This window comes from Drosophila mojavensis, unplaced genomic scaffold (assembly GCF_018153725.1).
Source record: "Drosophila mojavensis isolate 15081-1352.22 unplaced genomic scaffold, ASM1815372v1 contig_74, whole genome shotgun sequence".
Taxonomy (NCBI): Eukaryota; Metazoa; Arthropoda; class Insecta; order Diptera; family Drosophilidae; genus Drosophila; species Drosophila mojavensis.
In genome coordinates this window covers 23,834,453-23,856,174 of record NW_025318899.1, presented here as the reverse complement: position 1 = coordinate 23,856,174, position 21,722 = coordinate 23,834,453, and the positions used below count along the sequence as shown (strand labels likewise).

At 39.9% G+C, this 21,722-nt stretch overlaps 3 protein-coding genes across 3 annotated transcripts in view; 2 read left to right on the top strand and 1 right to left on the bottom strand.

Annotated features, from left to right (window-relative positions):
* The window catches only part of LOC6583459 (glucose transporter type 1), an 89,228-nt gene extending 79,515 nt beyond the window's left edge, over positions 1 to 9,713 (top strand). The window contains 4 exon segments of the mRNA XM_044010114.1: positions 804 to 1,028; positions 1,091 to 1,230; positions 3,287 to 3,390; positions 6,362 to 9,713. Of these exon segments, the coding sequence (XP_043866049.1) occupies positions 804 to 1,028; positions 1,091 to 1,230; positions 3,287 to 3,390; positions 6,362 to 9,036 (3,144 nt within the window). The 3' untranslated portion in view covers positions 9,037 to 9,713.
* A 3,812-nt stretch (positions 9,714 to 13,525) lies between these two features.
* Positions 13,526 to 15,253, top strand: LOC6583457 (divergent protein kinase domain 1C). The gene is made up of 5 exons (XM_002009089.4): positions 13,526 to 13,767; positions 13,845 to 13,997; positions 14,061 to 14,198; positions 14,258 to 14,466; positions 14,529 to 15,253. Exons 1-5 carry the CDS (start codon positions 13,618 to 13,620, stop codon positions 15,115 to 15,117), a joined length of 1,239 nt encoding a protein of 412 aa, XP_002009125.1. The 5' UTR covers positions 13,526 to 13,617; the 3' UTR covers positions 15,118 to 15,253.
* A 282-nt stretch (positions 15,254 to 15,535) lies between these two features.
* Positions 15,536 to 18,631, bottom strand: LOC6583456 (diphosphoinositol polyphosphate phosphohydrolase 1). The gene is made up of 4 exons (XM_002009088.4): positions 17,547 to 18,631; positions 17,120 to 17,218; positions 16,859 to 17,014; positions 15,536 to 16,793 (listed from the first exon to the last, which is right to left on the bottom strand). The coding sequence occupies exons 2-4, from the start codon at positions 17,216 to 17,218 to the stop codon at positions 16,506 to 16,508; spliced, it is 543 nt and encodes a 180-aa protein (XP_002009124.1). The 5' UTR covers positions 17,547 to 18,631; the 3' UTR covers positions 15,536 to 16,505.
* Positions 18,632 to 21,722: the final 3,091 nt, after the last annotated feature.

Sequence of the window (21,722 nt, the reverse complement as noted above, 5' to 3'; positions counted from 1 at the left end):
ACACACCAACATATTTGAAATTGATTTGTTTTCCTATTTTGATTAATTGACAAAGAAAAGCAGACACAGTTTCAACAGCAAAGACAATTCACACGATTTGCAACTTGCAATTTGCAGTTTTTCCGGGCACCAAAATGCAAACAGTTCACAACACAGCCAGCCGCAAGCCAGTGTTGGATAATGTACAAAGCTGTCGCTAAATTGATTCTAGAGCAGAACACGCGCTGACAAACGCTTCAAAGGCCACTTTCAACACACAAACCTCACACTGTCACACCGTCAAATGTGTCCACACGCCGCTTGATTTATTTAAATAGACTCGAACTAAATCCTTATCTATATAATACTACTTATTTAAGATATACATACATACTAGTATTCTCCACTACTTGTACTTTAAGCGTTCTCCAAAGGTGTTACAGCAAAAGAATAAAAGCTCAAGTGACAGTTTGTGACGCGACGAGAACGATTCAACTCTTTGAGAACCAAGATAGCAACTACTTTTACAGTATCTTAACTAAGTATATGTTCCAGTGGACTCTAAGCCCAACTCATGCACATAAGCGCTCAGACTCATATTGTGGTAGAGGGTTTAACTTAACTTACATTACTTTACGTTTCTGGTCCGATGGCTGACCAAATTCCTTGATTTGTTTTGGTTTGTTATCAACGAACAGTTCGTTAAACATCAAGAATATATATAAATATATGTACTGCATACATGTACATATATTTGCATATATGAGAATGAAACAAAAAGCCTACAAATCATCGAGAACGCGAGTACTACGCATTTTGTATAGGAGTTTTTTGGTTATGTGCAGGAAATGATCGACTGGATGTCATATCTGTCCGTGGTCGCTACGCTCGGCTTCGTGGTCTTCTTTGCCGTGGGACCCGGCTCCATACCCTGGATGATAACGGCGGAGCTCTTCTCCCAAGGCCCGCGGCCCAGCGCCATGGCCATAGCCGTGCTGGTCAACTGGATGGCCAACTTTGTGGTCGGCATCGGATTCCCCCGAATGAAGGTGAGTCGCTATATATTGAGTAAAATCATGCATAACCTATTTATATTTCCTCATTTGTGCAGAACTCACTGGAGAACTACACATTCTTGCCATTTAGCGTTTTCTTAGCCATATTCTGGATATTCACCTACAAGAAGGTTCCTGAGACCAAAAACAAAACCTTTGAGGAAATCTTGGCCCTCTTCCGTCATAACAACGGCAGGTATGTACGCGCTTCCATTCAATCATAGACTTTGCACACAGCTCACTGCGATTCGATAACTACATAGTTCTGACTGTAATCAAACCTAAAGAGATTAGACAGACGCCTATTCAATGCCCCAGAGCAGCTCAGCCACATTTCCACAAATCTATTGTAACTAAAACCTCTCCCTAAGTGAAACGAATATCTTTCCTTCAATTATGTACTTGGAAGTTTATTATGCGGTATGCATAGAAGTCGTGTGTAGCCCGCCAGCTATGCGCCTAAGTTGTTGAATTTTGAAATTTATATCTTGTTTATTTTGTTGTAACTGATTGCGTTTTAACGACTGTACTGAAAATAATACCAACCATGTCCATTCTATGTATGCCCGAAACTGAAGGACATTTCGAGATAGTAGACTGTACGGGTAAGTTGCATGAATTTCAGAGAAACTGACAAAACAAAAAATGAAATCAAAAACAAAAACAAACTTAATAAACTCCAGATCGAAGCTTAAACAAAACTACAATCTGAAGCGTTTCGCTCTATTTAAACGTAGCTCGTTTGCTGTACTTTATTAGTTCACTCTAAAAGCAACTTTATTGTACATTTTAACTAATTAAAACAAAACAAAAACAAAAACAAAAACAAAAAACAAATCAATGAAATTCTATGAAAACTTGCGCTCAAAGTTTCATACTTTTTCGGCATGTCTGCTTAACTTTGCCTGTTCTACTCGTTACTTTTGTTACAAATTACAAATTACAAATTACAAACTACAAATTACAAATTACAATAAAAATAATTAACTCTACTACAACAATCAATTAACAGCTGGCTACAGCTGACAAACTAATTAATCAATACAAGTTCATATTTAGCAATTTAAATATACAAATTACTCAAATATTTCATATGAATTTAAGTACTCTGTATACCCTTCTATTTAAATGCCATGTTTCATTATCAACCGTTTTGTAATTCTCTATTCTATCTCTCTCATGTCACCACCACCACCCCAAAATGAAACTATATATGTATGTATGTATGCATATACATATATACATGTATTTCAATCAATTCAATTTCTAATTCATGCAGCGCCCCTACATCTAAACAATCCCCCTCCGAGTCTTTGTCCTGATTGCTCATTGTTCATTCTTAATAAATTGGTTAGTTTAAAGCACCACAAATTTTCAGTGTTAATAACAGAGCACAACAACAACTGACAAAACAAAAACACACACGCACACACAGCGACACACACACACACAGACACACACACACGCACACACACAGTCATATAAGTTAACAAAACATTTTGATTATGTTGCTTGTCCATTTAGTGGGGAGAGTGTCAACGGCAATGGCAACAGTAGCTCCACAGCGGACATTGAGATATCGCAACGTGACTCCAATGCAACGCGAACCAAAGTGCAGTAATGTAGGGCAGCTGTTGTCCCCCGCACATTGACGCCCACGCCCACGCCCATGCCCAGCCCATGCCCAGTTGCAATGTCCTTGCAAATTTAATTGGCATTTCAATGTGTGCACAAGGAAACAGTCGCAATGTCAACAGTCGGAAATCACTTTTTTTTCCTCAATTTCGCTCGAGTTTCGAAGTGGAACTGAGCGGAAAAGTTTGCTTGCGACAGCTCTTGCGATTAGTCTTGTTTACTTTTAATTTATTTGATACGTTTTAATATTAAGTTCTCTTTTGTTTTTCAACTGTTTATCTAAATAAATATTATCATAAGTTATTTGATTTGTTGTTTTTATTATTTTTACTTTGGTTTTGCTTTTCGTTTTCATGTAGCGACCGCGCCTAATAACTTCCAAGCCAGCTCAAACATATGCTCTAAGTTCTTTCAGCTGAGGCTAACCCACCTACACATACACACACATATACAGGTGTAAAGAATACAAGGTCCCGATTTTGATCGCCCCACCTGCTCCTCTCTGTAGGCGTACGCGTATTATGCCCAATGTCTCGTAATGCTGTCATTAGTTTGCAAAAATTAAATTTTAAATACGTTTACACTTAAAACATAATCGTAGAGTGTGCGAATTTCAGGAGTATGCTAAACTGCACAAATAGCTTGGAGCCACAAAGTATGAATTCTGGCATCGAGCATGCCGCATTGATGGTATCTGAGGAGAAGACCCAACATGACTCACGTAAGAATTTTAAAAACGAATTACAAACTGCAAGCAAAATTCCAACTTACGTTCTTAATTTCAATCTATTATTTGTTGTGCAAATTGCTCGTTCAATAAAAACAAAAACAAAAATACAAAAAAAAAAAAAAATTAATACAAAAATGAACCTAAAAACAAACACCAATGAAAACAATACACTATATTTACGTATACATGTTGTACAACAAACACAATTACACACATCCAACATAATGACCTCTAGGTAAACTGAAAATAGATGTTTAGCTCGGCCTAAAACAAAAAGTAAACCCACTTACACTTGTAACATGCACACCAATACACTCATACATGTACATGTATATATGTATATACATTTATATACACCTAAACAATACAAATAAATACAAACATATTCAACATGCCGCCATATTAGTGTTAAACATTGCGTATACGCAATGTCACACCCAGACACAAGCAGCGACATGGTGAAACTCTCAAAAATAATACACTAAATTACGCATTAACACATATTTTTAATAATTAATTAGCAAACATTTCTCTTCAAATCTGAATTTCAATTTCCATTTTAATTTCCATTTAAACATTTTTTTTTTTTACTCGAATCCACACATTTCCAGCCATTTCGATGTGTCTAACTCGTGAAGCATGCAACATGGCATGACTTACGCTCATAACATACATCTCTTAATATTTATTCCTACAAAATTACTATTTATTCAAAATGTATTATTAAACTAGTTGCAATTGTAGTTCTTCTAAAGCCTTGTAGTTATATATAATTATAGTTTTCTTTTTTTTTTTTTTTTGACTGATTGACTAACTGACACTAATCAGAGAAATTTAAAATTATATACAAGTATTTTGGTGTTGAATTATAAAGTATTAAGAAAGAGCCTTAAAAATATAAATCTAATAAAAAAAAACTTTGATCTTTCTATAAAATGCATTCAACCGTAAGATTTACTAGGGGCAAATTATTAGGAAAATATATAAGCTGAACTGTTTCATTAAGACCTTAGATGATCATTTCTACTCATTTTCCTGGTATAATGGTTTTGTTAAATGTATGTAATTGGCAGAAGGATACCATAAGGTATCTTCTTGATCAGAGCGACGATCTATCTGTCCGCATGTCTTAATGTGTCGATCTCATTATAACAGCTAAAGACTTGTTTTTTTTTTTTTTATCAGTTGTATCAGTTGATACTATGTGGGGCTTAGGAGCAAAGGGGCTTAGAAGCAGAGGGGGCTTAGAAGCATAATGCTAATGTAATGCATCATCATCACAATTTATATAAATATTATTAGTTGCTTTTGGCTTTTTCTGTTATGCATGCTTGCCCTCAAATCTCTTCCTTTTGGCAATTTAATATTAGCTTTTAAATGTTTCAACTATTAGAATATATAAGTATTAAAAAATTTGATATAATTTTAACCATGCCATATTTTTCGTTTTAAAACTATTCATAATTATCTGGGAATATTTGAATTGTGCTGCTAAAATTATAATAAACAAATTCGAAATCAACGACAACAATTTACATATTGGAAACCAATTAAATAATCAACTGGATTTATACACAACTACAACTACAATAACAACAACAACAACCACAACAACAATACTACCATCATTCACAATATCAAATAATAATAATAAAACATGAACCTACTGTATGTAACCGATTGGGAAACGTCACTGATTTATTGGCGACAATCTGAATAATGCATGAACCAAAAACAAAACCAAAAACAAAACATTCCAAATCAATTTGTTGCAAATTATATACTAAAGTCTTTGGTACGACTTCGTTCTCGTTGACGGTTGAAGGCATGGGTCCATATCCGTTAAGTGATAGCACCAATCTCTTGGGTCCAACGTCGACGAGCTATGCGAGCGGCGGTGTCGGTGTCGGTGGAGCCGGCTCCACGGCCTGCTACACAAACTACGGTACAAATATACAAACGCCAGTTCCTAATCGCAAATGCTACTACAATGAGTCTGACTACGGGCGAGACGATAGCTTTCGCAGGCACTCGGCGCATGGAAGAATGTCATGTAGGTTAACAGCAACTACACTAAGAGACCCTAAGCCACATTCACAGAGTCCCCAATCAAGCAATTTATAAGACACCAGCTATTGGGCCACCAGCCACAAAGCATTTACATGAAAATGCCTCGCGTGCCGCTTGGACAAGACTTAACACACAATCGCACCCAGCTCGTCAGTTAACCAGTTAACAATATCTGCTCGTATCACTAACCTTCTAGGCTAAGCTGCAACGAACTGCAGAGGGTTCGCTCTAATGCTGAGAACCTTGGTTGATCAACTGCTTTAAATATATATATCATTTTGGTTTGTTTGTTTGTTTTCTTTTCCTATTGTTTCCCATTATAGTACGCAAGTGAACGAGAACTCGGGACCTGCCTAAACCTTGTTGAGCAATAACATTGAATTGGCTAAGTAAACAATATCTAAAAAAAAAAAATAATAAAAATAAAAACCAGCACCTTTCAAGAAACCACTGTACTACATAAAGGGTGCCAATAATGCGAGCAAATTAAAAATCATGCGGGTTATATCTTGTATTCAAAATTGTCCGGGAATAACTTTGAGAACTGCTTTACAAATCACAATTCATTTCATTTCCATAAGTCATTCAGTTGCTACGTTTTTTAGGCTGCATGACATTCGCTCGAGGCGAGAAATCATTTGTAAATTGTAAATCGAAATAGATGAGCGCATGTGTATTATTGGCATGTACTTTTTGCATGCACTGTTAGACTTAACCACTACTACAACTACAACTACAGCTAAAAGTAAATCCAGCCAGAAAACTAATAAACTAGCTCGAATAAATAAGAGAAATAAATCGAATTGAAATCAAGTTTTACTGGAAGCTCTATTAATTGGAAAACTGTTTCGATTTTCATTTTGTTCTTTTGGCACTTTTGCGCTTCTTGTAGCTGCATCCGAGCGATTTTTAGACGGCGGCCGAAGTACACACCAGGGCCGGAGCGCTGCCTCTGCGCCCCATCACCTTCGTCAGCAAGCACCTGCCTGCCAGAACAGCGGGCCTTGACTGAGGAACGGCTCACCTCCTGAAACTGCCAGTGTACATTCAACGAGTCGCGCTGAGGAGGAGCACCAGCAGCACCAGCAGCACCACCAGTCCTCCTCCTCCGCCATCAACTCTGCCGCTGCAGTAGCAGCACAGCCCCAGCATCAGCATCAGCATCAGTCCTGTTACACCTCACACGATTACGTGCATTGTAGCTATGAGAAAGATATCGTATGTGATCAAGCGCCGCCGCTACTGTCGAACAGCAGCCAACACAAGCATGAGCCGCCCCAGCAGCAGGAGGCGGCAGCCGTCATCTCGCATTGCCATCAAGCACAGCAGCCATCGCAGCGCAAGCACAGCCACAGTCACAGTCCGCATCACAGTCGCCACACATCCCCGCACAGCCATCACTCCCACCTGGGCCAGGGTCAGAGCCAGCAGGGTCAGAGGCAGTCACAATCGCACTCGCACCATCATCATCGCCGTCGACGCCGGCAGCACAGCGTCGCTGCTGTGGGGGGCAGCGGCAGCCTGCCTGGCGCCCACACCCATCAGTCGTCCTCGGGCGGCGGGCAGAGCACTTCGCGGCATGTGTGCAGCAGTCGGCGCCATCGCTCCGTCACGGATGTGTCCTGCAGCTCGATTAACGCCTGCCAGGATGCGGCATGCGCCGACCGCGAGGTGCAGGAGATAATGGTGCGCAAATCCTGCTGCAGCTCGTCCCGCACCGAGCTGGCCCAGTACTTTGCAGAAGACCTGTACGGCACTTCGTCGCGCCGGCCCAGCTCCTGCTGCACCAGCTCCGACTACTGCTACCAAACGGACTCCACTAGCCTGTACGGCTCGCGCTCCTCCCTGAGCCGCAACAACTCCATCAAGTCCGCATCGGCCGCCATGCGCAAGCAGCAGCGCCTCCAGGCGCGCCAGCCCAGCTACACGTCAATATCCTTGCGGGGCCTGAATGCCAGTCGGCCCAACAGCCAACTCGGCTCGCTGACCTCCATCTTCGATCGGGCCAAGCAAATCGCCGACGAGAGCAACCAGGCCGAGCACGACCAGCGCCTGGCCACGGTGACGCCCTCCCGCAGCTCCACGCTGGACCGGCACAGCTCGAAGGGCGCCCTGAGCAACGATCTGCCCGAGTATGCCTGCTCGCCGTCGCCCATTCGCTGGAGCTTCCTAGCTGATGGCAAGTCGCCCACTGAGCTGGAGCTGGAGGGCGCCGTGGGTGGAGCTGCTGAGGCAACGGAGCCGACTGCGGAGGATAAGATGGAGGCCTGGCACGTGCCCCAGCCGGAGATGAAGCCGTGCCGCAAGCTGACTAGCAACACGGAGACCAGCAGCTGGAAGAGCTCCCTGTACGATGACAGGCCCAGCACCTCGGCAGCGGCACGGAAGCGACGCGGCAGCAGCTACCACTGCGAGTTCGAGGAGTCGACGACCATACTGTTTCACCAGGACCAGGAGGGGGAGCCGTACAACAACTGTTGCAGCAACTACATACAGTGCAACACCTATCTGGATCAGGACCTGCAAATCACCAGCGAGGACATCCATCAGTACCTGTCCAAGGGCAATCCGATGGCGGGCGATGTGCTCAACAATTCCAAGAACTATCCGTTTCAGCCCAGCAATGCGCTTGAGTTCCAGTACAAGAACAACTTTCAGCAGGGCAACAACAACACGAACAACAACACCAACACCACAAACACGGCTTCAAGCGACGCTGGCGAATGCTTCCATCGCTACGAGCGCAGCTGCCACGCCAGCTCCAGCAAGGAAACAAATCTGAATCAGAATTCAGGTGGGGCTCAGGCGGCGCTGGAGCAGGAGCCGCTGTCTCCCAGCAATATCAACCTCTCGAGCAGCAGCAACAACATCAACATTGTGTTTGGCAGCGGCGGCCAGGAGCGGAACGCCAACGAGGTGAAGTTCATCAACAACCGAGCAGGCGAGCGGGAGCGGGAGGGCGAGGCGTCGGTGAGTGCCGAGGCGCACCACGCCGGCTACCTGCCCTACACGTATCCCAGCTACGACTACTCGAACATGTCCGGCAATTCGCACTTCGAGAAGCCGCTGGCCATCGATGAGCTGCCCAAGGAGTTTGCTGGCATGCACCTGGACGGCGGTGGCTCCACGACCAGCGAGCATTCGTCATCGTTGCACTTTGACTCGTTTGACGCCGCCTCGGAGCAGAACTTGCTGTCGCAGCCCATGTCGCCGGGGTCGCCAGCATCGGTTTCAGTCAATCCTGCTGCCGATGGGTACATGCACCACGCCCACTTCGATCAGCATCAGCCGCATTATCATGGCCAGTACACGCATGCGCATCAATTGCACCCACACATGCACAGCCACGCACACGCCCACGCCCACGCCCATGCCCATGCCCGTGACCATGACCATCACAGCACCAGCACCATCACCAGCACCAACACCAACACCCACACCAACAACAGCAGCACGCTCCACTATGGCACCCACGACCTGGCCGAGGACCAGTTCCGGCTGGGCAACGCCCTCAAGAAGGTGCGCAAGCGTGCACGCAAATACACAGACTTCCTGCGCAAGAAGTGAGCCGGGACCGTGAGCCAGACCCCCGCTGATCAGCCTTACTATTCCCATCCCTAGATTCGCCCTACTTTGGCCGCAAGTATGTGGTCGTCTCGAAGTCGCGGGCGACGCAGCCGCGGCGCTCGCAGAGCCTGGATGAGGATTAGCTGTGGACGGACCATTCGATTGCATTCTCAGCTCACTCTATTCTAAAAGCAATAATTCAACATTTTTCGTCGACACACACACACACACACACACACAGAGATCGCGAAATGAATAAATAACTTAAATTTGTACACTGCCAAATGATAAAGATGATTTAAATAATGTTTATTTGTGGTAAGCTAAATTGTATTGTGCGATATACACACACAGACACACACACACACACAGACACAGACACACTTACACTAAGGCAGATTAAGTCATTCGAGTACGGCAGCCAGCTACCAAATAACAAGAAGAACAACCACAACAACGACTATTTTAAAAATACCTAAGCTAACAGTGCGTATACATGATAAGTATGAAAATTTGTATATTCAACTTAAAGATAAGAACAGGTTTTGAATTTGCATATTTAACTTAAAGATAACTAAAACAAAGAAGAAGAAGAAGAGAAGAAGAAAAAACAAAATCTGAAGCAAATGAAAATAATAATGCACAACTACCAAAGTATAGTTTTAAAAGAAGCAAAACGAAAAACAAAATGAAGAATTAAACATCTTTAACTAATTATTTATTAGGGTAAGTGATCGAAGGAGCGCTACAAGATTTAGAGTTTCAGCAAATGCAGTAAGAATAACAACAACAAAATATTAACTATTTAACTACTACAAAATTATTAACATATGCAAGCAAAGCAAACAACTGTAGCAGACACATACAAATGCAAGCTATTGAGCATTCCACTAAGTCAGTAAGTTAATCTTAAATATCGCATATAGGAAAGTGATTTTCGTTGTTGTTCTTTTTTTGGAATTATTTACAATTTGATAAGCGAGTTTTATGGTTGAAATTAAAGAAGTTTCTTCAGGGAATGCTTGCAATTTATGTATAAGCAATATGCCGTGTTGCTCAAACGACAATTGAACACTTTTATTATATTTTTAAAAATACCAAAATTTCATATTAAATTAAGATACATTTAAGTTTTCCCTACATTTTCTATAATTTCTTTAAGTTTTTGGTTCAATTCGTGTTTATTTTGCAATTTTTGTTGATTGCATGGATCCCAACAACTGTCTTCCAATTGTATTTGATAGAAATATTATAGTTTGAATTTCTTTAAATGTAAACAATTTATATATATTGATTACACACATACACATACACATACACATACATATATAATTTGAATAAATTATTCAATCGAACGTACCTTGCGTGACACAAATAAATCAATACAAAATTAATGGTAAACAAAGGACGAAGAACTGTAAATATTTGCTGTTAGTTAATCATTAAATTAATTTACAGATAAATTACATAAAGAAAGTAATATACTTAATATAATTTGTAGTTATTAGCTGTAATCATAAAAATAGGTAAACCGGAATAATAAATATAAATGCACTGCCAAAAAGGTTTTATAAAAGTAAAAACAAACAAACAACCACAAAATAGATCGACGACGAGAGATCGATTGAAGAAGAAGACGAAGACGAAGACGAAGAAGATGATGATGATGATGATAAAACAATAACTGTTGTAAATATAAGAATGAATACATATAGAGAAAATCATAGACATTTTTTAATGGCACATTAAATAACGAGGAGCATGCGACTTGCAGATTTTTTACATTATTTTAAAGAACTAAGTAAAACACAACAATAAATGAATTACAAACAAATTCTAAAAAAGAAAAAAGGAAAAAACAACAAAAAGAAAAAGCCACGCGGCAGCGATTTTGTAGCAAAATCAAAATCAAAAGGAAAATGTTAACATTGCATAAAACTTAAAAATAAAATAGAAAAATAAATTAATTAAAGCCAAAAGCAAGACACAAATAAATTAGTTAATAATAAAAGGAAAAGACCTGCGCTAACACGAATACGAACGATGTTAACTGGTTGTGAGTTTGAAAGGATAAACAGCCGAGATACTTCCGATCGGGGGAGTATCTGGGATGCATATCACTTGAGCCGAACTAGTCTAATGTTGTGTGCACTAGTCAAATGCAGATGTGTAAATAATACAATTGGAAACCCAACTTAGTTAATTGACGCCCATGCAACTAAATATACACACGCAATGAATTAACTATGCAACTTAACGACAAATTAGTTCATAACGACAATGACAGCAACCAATCCAATTAACGATGCATACAATTTTAATGTTCACTGAATGCAAAAATTAAACACCGTGAAGTTCGCGTAAACAAAACAAAATTAATTTAAAACAGAAGCAAAACAAAATAAAACAATTTATGATAATCATACACAAAGTTGAAAGCAAAACACAACACAAAATAATAAAAAAAATGCAAAGAGAAAACATTTAAACAAAAACAAAAATCCAAAGGACAAAAGTTTGGTTAACAGAAACAATTAGACGAAAGCATAAAAGAGAAAAACAAAGTAAAAGAAAATGTGAGAGCCGTTAGCAGAAAAGTTATACCCTTACGATGGATCCATAGAGAGGATTGGTCGATTCCCTGAACCGGATGGTTTGATTTTGATTCACTTCTTAAAGGTTTTTTATGATTTGTGGGCGGAGCATAGGCGATAGATACAGTTAATTCAATATGTTCTAGCATTTGTCATAACAATATATAGTTGTGTACATAACTATTTAAAATTATGTATTACCATACCAGGGGAGTTATCTTAAGTATATAAATACATGATAAATACTTATAAAGGTGAATAATTAGGCACAACTATACATAGCCACACACACACACAAACACCCACACACACACACAAACACCCACACAACACATGAGCACACAGAATATTAGACAAATATGAGTTTGCGTTAGTTAAAGCAAAATGGGCAATGGAAAATAATAATTAATAATATAATGATATACAATAATAAACTTGAACTAGGTATGTAATTATGAATTTACATTATTTTTAGCAAACCCAAAAATTACAAATTTAAAAACCAAAACAAAAAACAAATAAAAATCCAAAACCAAAAACAGAAACAAATAATGAAAACTCTAATACCACTTAAATGCAAGAAAGAAAAACTTATTGAAATTAAATTGATGAATTAAGTAAATAATTGCTCAATTTAGCAAAGAGTATAAATAAAGAATTATACGTTAAGTAATAATTTCAATAAACACGACTTTTACTAAATGGTGCGAATGGGAATGCATACATATATGACTAATAATTCTAAAGATGATCAAAAACTTGAATAGAACTCAATAATACGTGACAAAAGATCAGTTCATAAGTTACGGCTCGATTAATTGGTAGATAGCTCTCGGGCTGCATATGAGAAACCAGTTAATATTTCATTCTCTTCAGCTTGAACGCAATTTAAAAAATCATTTGAATTTACATTTGCATGTAGAGCTTGCAAAGAATAGAAATAATAGATATTTGTGGAGACTTCTCCATTAAATTAATTTTTTTTTATTAAAAAAAAAAGTTTGCTAATAGTTTGTTACCCAATTAATAAAATTGGAATTACTTGTTACTTCTGTGGGCTTAAATATCTTTAGAAACTTTTATCCGTCTAGGTAAAGAGAAAGATTGAACCGTACTTTGATTTTCAACTCAATCAATAATCACTATAAAAAGCAAGCAAGCAAAAAAGACCTAATATTTATTTTTTAAGCTTTACGAATTCTGTCTGAAACAAGTAGGATTTGTATAGCATAAGCGATCCACAATAAACCATATAATCGCCATTTTTGTCTTCAAATATGCATAAATAACTGGGCATTAAAGAGAGATTTGCAAAACGCATCTAAATCTATTTAAATAAATAAAAGTAGGGCTATTTGTCGACTGATATAGAACTGACTGATATATATTCTAAAACAGTAACAACATTAATACAACGAGCAGTTGTACATACGACGCATTCCCGCGAAATGATCGTATGTCGAAAAATGTAATTTTACAGGAGAAGCTTGTTTTAATTTTTGTATTGTAATCTAGTATATATACGGTTAAATTAAAGTAGATTTACTCCGAAACTAGAGCAAATTCAGTTGTTATTTTTTGCAAGTGAGACAGACGTTTTTTAACCGTTCTGCATTAAAATACCAATTTCGCAAAAAATCAACATACGATACTTTCGCGGGAATGCGACGATAATTCGATTCATTAATCGATGTCAATAATACTGATCTCTAAATAGATCATCTTGGCCTGAAACAAAAGTCGAAATTAAGGATGTTCTGCTAATGCCGAATGAATACAATTCGGAAACTTATGGCGTTATCGATTTCAATGAATTATCGCCACTCCCATATTTTAGCCATCAGGGTGCGTATGTACTGCCCATGCGCAAAACACGGCAAACTATTCGCAGATGACAGTTCCTGTATGCGCTGCTGTATAGTATACAGCGAGTGGGCATGTCAAGGAAAGGCTGAGCCGAAGATGAAAATTTAATGCACTATAAAATATGTTGACTGCCTTGCGTCGCAAAATTCGGCTAGGAATGCAGCGAACGGTTCTAATTGCGGTCCTGTTGGCGGTTGGCGTCTTCAGCTATGCGTTCCTCAACTTATCCTTCTGCTTTAAGCTAATGTCTCACAGGAGCCTCACGCACATGGTAAGGAAGAAAATCTGCAAGCTATTTATATGTCGAGCATCGACTATATGTACATACATATATTATTTGTGGGGCAGTGCCAGAAGTATGAGCAGCACGAGTTCAGCGGATCCCTCTGCGAGGAGCTGTGCAGCAGCCAGACGGCCTTCGACAACTTCCAATGTCCGTTGAACGACATGAAGACCATCTTGTTTACGGCTGAAAAGAATGGCGACATGCTCGCCGTAAAGGTAGGTCAGTTTGATATTAGGACTTCAGTTGCCATGACTACTACAGTTGGCATTTGCACGCAGCTGGCGAAGCACAACGACGACGACTTGAGCTGGACGAACAGCAAGGGCGAGGAGATTTACCCAAAAATCGAGGAGTTCCACGAGATTGTCAAGCTGCACATCATCCTGGCGTACAATGTGACATTGGATGATAATATGGTAAGCATCTGAAGTTCTCATAAAACCAAATAGCTAACTTTGTTCATCTCGTGTGTCAGATACGCGCCCTGGTCAACCAGGAGATTGCGGATAATAACTCACAGCAGATGGTTAGCTTTTGGCGCTTGTTCAAGGACAACAACTACATGATGGGCAAGCTTTTTGACGAGGACTCCGTGTTTCCGGCGGTGTTGGGCTCGTGTGGCCCCTACTATGCCACGGAGGGCTTGGAGATCGTGCAGGCTAATCCCAGCATCATTCAGTATCTGTGAGTAAATGCCAAACATGTATCATTCACATCTGGCTAAATCTCTTTTGCGTACCTGACAGCTCGTCCAATAGACAGCAGCGCCTGAAGCACGCTATCAGCATCATGGAGTACATATTCCGGCTGGAGGAGATGAAGCCGGAGCCGCTGCGTATGTGCAAGATGCAGGTGAATCGCTTCGGACTCACGCCCGACAGGCGCCTCAAGTACCAAAGCGCGGAGCACGTCTATGTCGAGAGCTACCTGGACAAGCGCATATCCAATGGCGTCAAGTGCCACAACAATCAGGACTGCAGCTTCCACTCCTGTCGCGGACTTTGCGACGCAGAGCGCCAGGCCTGCACACATATCCAGCAGAACAACAACTTTCAGATATTCTGCGAGCACGTCCTCTTGGGCAGTGGAACCTTCCAGCCAGGTCTGCTGAGTGGCATACGCTTGCCGCGCTCGCTGCAGAAGCTTGTGAAGATGTGCGTGCAGCCGCCCAAGGAGCATCAGGTGCCAGGCCGTCGCCAGGCGCCCAGTCTCCAGCTGGCGCTCAGGCTTTACAATGAGCTGAAGCAGCTGCTGCAGGCGGTAATCACGGCCTCCGGCTCGGACGTTGAGGTGGACAGTCAGAGCTCTCGGCTGGGCCAGCGAGGAGGCGCTTAGCTGGCCAGGATGCACATGTAGTAGAATTGGTAACTACGCCTGATGGCTTGCTCAACAATTGGTAGAATTTTTACAGAAATTAGATTTAATTAAGTAACACATATAGAATTAACAGAAATAAAAGTTTTTTAACATATGATAAAGCTGTTAATTTTTTTTTTGGTTTTGTGTTTTTATTTTCGTTTTAAATTGTCATAAATTATTGTTAAACTGAAACAGTTTGTTTCTCTATTGTTAAGCTTGCCGATGAAGTATTTTATTTTTCTGCAACTTATTTCGAGTTCACATTGAAAATCAATTGGCCTCGCGGGCGTTTCAAACTTCAATTAAAATTTCGTCTTTGAGAGTGCTCAAAAGTGTATTCCAAAAAGAGCTACATAAAAGTGTTGATTAGTTTTTATCACAATGACATTTTAGGTTTTCAATTTTTATATGTATTTATCATTTATTTATTCTGCCTTGTATTTTTGAAAAGTACAGCGTGCATATGCCCTATTGTTAAAATGTAGCTTGATTAGGAATCCCTCTTGATTTTGCTTGGATTCACTAATGTCACATATTTTTCTATTTTACAATAAGTTAATTTTTTTTCTTCCGGCATAGCTTTGTTTTATATTTTTCCTTGTGTTTTCATACTTTTTCTTGCATAGGCATAGATAGTCAATTATTTTAGCGTTCTAATGATTCTACCTGTAACAGAAGTTTATACAGAGGTTGTTCAATCGTTTAATCGTGGCAGATATCGAACGAAATAGTTTCGTGTGTTCTTCTCTCTTTGTTATAATTTTATAATTTAGAATTTAGAATTGTTTGTTATATGATTTAGGGCGCTTAGCATAATTAATTAATTTTAGCGCTTCCTTAAAGCCATTTCCAATGGTTTATTACAATAATCAAGATGTTTTAAGTAAATTATAAAAGAGTAGAAAAATCTAATAGATATCGTATTTGTTAGTACATGTTTTCGTTTTGCAAAAAGTGCCCTATGCGCTCAAAAATTATTACATTTTTGTTGTAGATTTATTCTCATTTGTTAATTTAGTGTTTGTTTGCTTGTTTTCTTTTTCATGCATTCTCTTATTTAAAGTACATACATTTTTTTTTCTCAATACAATTTCTAAAAACATAAATGTAGCGTTCGACTTAAACTAAACTCGAAAGGGATGCGGACTGCTTAGTCAATTATAATGGGAGCGGGGAGCGGGTGTTGGATTAATGATTTAAACGTACTGAAAATATGAACTGCCTGTCTAATTGTAAATTTTTTAAATGTCAAAATGTGGGAGTGCAAATAATATGTGCATATGGGTTCATGGTGTGTTTCTGTGTCTGTGTCCGTGTTCGTGTATGTATGCGTATGCTGGTGCTTATTCATTCTGCATTTGTCTTTATGCCGTTGTGGGCGACGCTGCTGCAGAAGCGGAGTTTGCCAAGATCGGCGGATGGGTAGCGTTCACTACACGACCTGGCGTGTGGGCATTCTCCAGCGTCTTCGAGTGCTGCAGCTGCATCAAGTAGTGCTGCTGGGTGGGCTTGTGCAGTGCCAGCTGGGACAGTGCATCATCAATGGTGAACCATTGGCGCTTGCGTCCAATGCTACGCGAGTCCTCCCACTCATCGAGCTCTTGGGTCACGTTCATTACGAACACCTCGGTACGATGCATGTGATCGTTATTCTATAAAGCATCATAAATATATATATGGAAACTTGAATTCATGAATTCATGTTGCTGCTCGATACCTCAAAGACACCCAAACAACGTCCCAGACTGCCAACAACGCCTGCCTCCTCCAGAACCTCGCGCACGGCGGTGACCGAGGGCTCTTCCTCTGGCTCGACCCCGCCGCCAGGCACAATCCACAACTCTGGACGGCGTGAAGAAGTCACCAGTAGAACCTGCAATAGATTAGAACATTATTATGCCATTTGATTTCATTTTCAACTAATAATCAAATCTCATTGTGACTGAGCCATAGATCGAACCAAAGTTTCGACGATTACCTCGTCTTCGTTCTCGGCTCGCACACAAATGCAGGCAGCTCGCCGTCTAAAGCCATCCTTATCATAGATGCGTGTAGAGTTGGGTTTCTCCTTGACCATCTGCAAGTATAAAGATATGGTTAGTGTATCGAACAATTCGCAACGATTCGGGCCATATTTCATTCAGCTTTATCATTTTATTTGTGTCGCGTTTAATTTGAATGTGCGCGCACATGAGAATCGTGATTCCCTCTTATCAGACATTCGATTGAGAGGCCGCCGGTAACTGCAGCGCCGGCTTATCAACGATTTATTTATGTGCGCTGTGTGCGTGCCTGTGCGCGTCTGTGTGTGCGTGTGTGCGTGAGCTGGGTACCGTTTGCCGTTTGTGAATTAGCCGTGTCATGAATGATGATTGAAACACTTTCGCAAACATCTGGGTGCTTACCTTTGCGTTTTTAATGTGCGGTGGCTGATAGCTGACTGCTTAGGCACTTAATGGAGAGACGGCCGCCTTGACGTCCCTTTTCTATCTCCCTCTCTCTCTCGTAGTCGCTCCCTCTATAGGCTCGCGCTCGCTGGCTTGCTCACTCACTCTCCGCCTCTTCCTTTTGCTGCGATTGCAACAAGTGTGTTTGTGTGTATGTGTGTGTGTGTGTTTCTGTTGTTGCGTTTTTCGCTATGACAGCTGCACCGGGAGCCGGTCGCTGGTCTCGTGCCGTATTTGCAGGTGCTTTTTGTTGGCTGCTGCGTCACAGCAAATAAACTGTTGTATGTCGGATTGTTCGTGTGAGAGCCGTACGTGTATGTACTGTATGTGTGAGTGCGTGTGTGTGTGTCTGTGACTGTGTGAGTTTTGTATATTGCTGTAGTAGTTGTTGTTGTTGTGTAGTAACGAAAAAAGAACTGCGCGTCGGATGGTTTAAAAGAGATGTGGGGAAAGCGAGAACAGAAAACTTGTTGAAATTAAAACGAGTACAAGAATGAAGAGGAAATAAAGCGCAGACAGGGCAGAATTATTTAACTACTTTGCAGTGGGTGCATGTTGTTGTGGTTTTTTTTTTATGTGTGTGTGTGTGTATTTTGGATGGTGCGTGTGCTCGAAGTGGGATTGTAGTTGTATTCGTGTTGCAGCTTGTTGTTGTTGCAGTGCTTTTTGTTGTTGTTTCTGTCACAGCCTTTGTCCTGCTTTCAGCTGATGTTTGGATAATCGCAGTTGCTGTGTTGTTCGATTGCAAGCCTAGCCGGAAACTTTTCGCAATTTGTTAAATTTGAGCGAGACCGACGCACAGCTGGGCCTTATCTGAGCACGAAACATGCGTTTTCCATTTTCTCGCTCCAAACACGCCCCGAAATTGTGATGAATAGCCGCGTTCGGCAAACAAACACACGTGTCACGCCTTGAACACCGTTTTTTAGTTGCACTGTTACGATTTGTAGCTGCGAGCCACTGTCAAAAGTTAACAATTTTAACAATTTCACGAATGTTGCATCGGCGAACAGCTCGACAAAGAGGAGGATGCAAAAGACAGTGTGACCTCTCTGCGGAAAACGAAACTGCCACTAATTACACCAGTGGGCAGCCCCATGCAGCAGTTGGCAACGCACTATTATATGGTTGGCAGCACTGGCTGCTTACATACAAAAGGCAACAGATGGCGGTAGCTCAAACGCCAAATGTGAAAAAGAAAGAGAGAAAACTTTTAATTTTGTAAGATTTATTCGTATTCAAGATTTAATAATTACAATAGGTAAATATTTAAGAAAATAGAATTCCTAAAATAAATCAAACCAACAAACAAACAAAATTGTATCATAAACATATTTCTTCCACCTATTTAGAATGTATAACAATATTTTAAATAAAGCTAGATTTAAACTAGATTTGCAAATTAAGTTTATTTTATCAACTTTTATTTTATAGTCAAAGTCGTTTAAAAGATCATTAAATAGAACATGCGTATCATTATGGCTTTGCTAATTAAATTGAAGGATTAATTAACACTTATATCGGTATAGTTAATATAGAGATTGAACAGATCCATATAATATCCCCTGATATTTACATCTTATATGTAAAAATCGATATTAATAGAGACTGACAAAATTAATTATTTTAAATATTCCAAACATTAATATCTCTACTAAATCGATATTTATATCCCTATATCGCGGTATGCAATATAATGTTATTGAATTTGTAAATTATTCATAACCATAATATATATCTAAATAAATTTTTCAATCTGTATTTAAAAGGGTAATTGATTACATAAAATCGAGTCGATATTAATCGATACCAATTATAATGCTGATCAACCAGATCGCGAATATATATGGTAATTTATATGATGTTGTAACATAAATATCAATTTAATCTACTGATATCGAAACTGATCAGCACTCACAAAGATATTATACTATTCAGGTATTAAGCTATGCTGGAATGGAGTAAACGACCTTCCTTTCCCATTAAACATCCATAATGAACCGTTTCAATAATCCTCGCTCACTCAGCCATCGATAGCTATCGAATCACTCGATTCACATCGATTATTCATATCGAATTAATAACAGCTTTAAGGTTGTCAACTGGCTGAGCAGGCAACGAGAAATGATTTACTGCCGCAATGGAAGACGTTACTTGAGCGCCTGCCAAAAAACCCGAAGCGGCAGCAGGGGCGGCAAGGGCGCACAAAAAGGGCGTGGCAAAGTTTATGGGCTGGGCGCCTGGAAAACTTGCTTTGCATTTGTTGCAGTCGCTGAGCTCTGGGTTTTGGATATTCGGTTGTAAGCTTTTAATGCAACTACTTAGCGTAGGATAACTGAAGGCCCCCTCTGGGAGGAAGAGCGGGGCAGTGGCCGGGCGGGGGCTGTATGTCCTTGGCTGGCCTTTAGCATTTACTGCCAGCCTCTGCGTTCGCATTACAGTCGCGACACATTGGCTGCCATGGCCCGTGGCCCGTATCCTGCGTCCTGGTCCTGTGCCGCCTCCTGCATCCTGCATCCCACATCCTGCTCCCTGTGTCTGTTGCTCTGCCGCTTTTTGCTGCTCTGGCAAAGCAAATTGCTTATTTCTTAATGCATTGCCATTTCCTTTTGGCTTTCTTAGACATTCCCAGATCTCCTCTCTCCCTCTCTCACTCTCTCTCTATCTCCCTCTGTGTGCGATTCCAATGAATTATGAGCTTCATTTCTTTCTTTGGGTGTTTGGCTCGACGTGGCCATGCAGAAGTGTTAAACTGTTTAACACGCGTTTTTCTCGCTCTTTGACTTTTGATTGCGTTTAAATTTAGACACCGAAATCTTTATTGTTTTTTTTCCCCCTTGCTCTTAACATTCATATGAATTAATTGAGCCGCAGATCAATGAATTTCTGTCTCTGATACTCTGATAACGTTTCTTTTTAGTTTAGTTGAAGTTTCAGTTTCAGTTTGAGTATGTCTGGCTCTCTGCCTCAATCTGTGGCACGCTTTGTTGCACATCAATTCAGAGCCATAAATTTGCAATAGGCGTCCTCTTGGCTCGCAAACTTTTTCTACTTGATGCGTCCGGCGACCACAATCGAATCAAGTGCAAAAATTTACAATCTGCCAGGGCTGCATTGTCGCATTGAGCTGCCAATTGGCACCAGGGCTGCAATAACTAAAGATTGAATACATTCCTTCGTCATTTAAAGACTTCAAATAAGGTGCGCGAACTAAGCTACTGGGACACTATAAAAACTGAACCGAAATCAAATAAATATTTAGCTGACTAAACGATTGAATGTCTGATTGATAAACGGTTTTAATTTGAGCTTTTGTCGTTTTCTGTCCGGAAAGTGAAATTCCCAACAGAATTTACCACTTTTCGCGTCTCTGCAGCTCAGAATATATTTTGGAAAATTGTAATATCAGATATCTGATATCATTCAAATTTATTTAAGCTGTGAAATTTTGTGAAACATCGATAAATCCATAGCCAAACATCATTCCAAAAATTATCCTAAGAGAGTTATTTAAATAGTTCTTAAAAACTAATGAATAATAATCAATGTTTTATTATTCCGTTATTTAACTTTTTACGTGTAAGCAAAATGACGAAAAGAATTGTTTATAAATCAAATTATTCAATCGATTTATCTCAAATATTTCACTTGCGTAAAATATAAATATATATAATGATTATATATAAATATATCACTTCAATTCCTTTAAAACCTCTCAAAAGACCATAAATGTAGTTTACAAATTTATTTATTTAATTATTTTTTTATTTTTTCAAAGTACAGCAAGTGTGAAAATAAAACTCAGAATTATTTTGCTGTGGCCCTAAATGACCGCCTTTTGTCTTGCATATGACCTTAAGAAGGTCCAGTAGCGATACGGTCCGAATTAGCCTTGGCAGTATTTTGATTCACTTAATTCGCCTTATTCAATATTTGTAAAAATATTTTCTTTTTATTTTAAATTATATATAATTTTGGGCTAGTGCCAGCGCGTATAGGTTAATAATACCCATTAGATCTTAGCAATACATCTAATCTTGTAATTAAAAGTATTTTAATATGTATATATGCTTAATTTTAAATGCTGAGCGCGTTGGAAATGGGAATTCGAGATATTATTGATGTATGTGGGTG

What these genes read in the sequence shown, in the direction of transcription:
- LOC6583457 (XM_002009089.4), top strand. Translation starts at nt 13,618, where the DNA reads ATGTTGACTGCCTTGCGTCGCAAAATTCGGCTAGGAATGCAGCGAACG. An exon ending in ACAGGAGCCTCACGCACATG is followed by an intron (nt 13,768 to 13,844) that starts GTAAGGAAGAAA and finishes TTTGTGGGGCAG; the next exon opens with TGCCAGAAGTATGAGCAGCA. An exon ending in GCGACATGCTCGCCGTAAAG is followed by an intron (nt 13,998 to 14,060) that starts GTAGGTCAGTTT and finishes ATTTGCACGCAG; the next exon opens with CTGGCGAAGCACAACGACGA.
- LOC6583456 (XM_002009088.4), bottom strand. Translation starts at nt 17,218, where the DNA reads ATGGTCAAGGAGAAACCCAACTCTACACGCATCTATGATAAGGATGGC. An exon ending in GAGCCGAGAACGAAGACGAG is followed by an intron (nt 17,015 to 17,119) that starts GTAATCGTCGAA and finishes AATCTATTGCAG; the next exon opens with GTTCTACTGGTGACTTCTTC. An exon ending in GTTGTTTGGGTGTCTTTGAG is followed by an intron (nt 16,794 to 16,858) that starts GTATCGAGCAGC and finishes GATGCTTTATAG; the next exon opens with AATAACGATCACATGCATCG.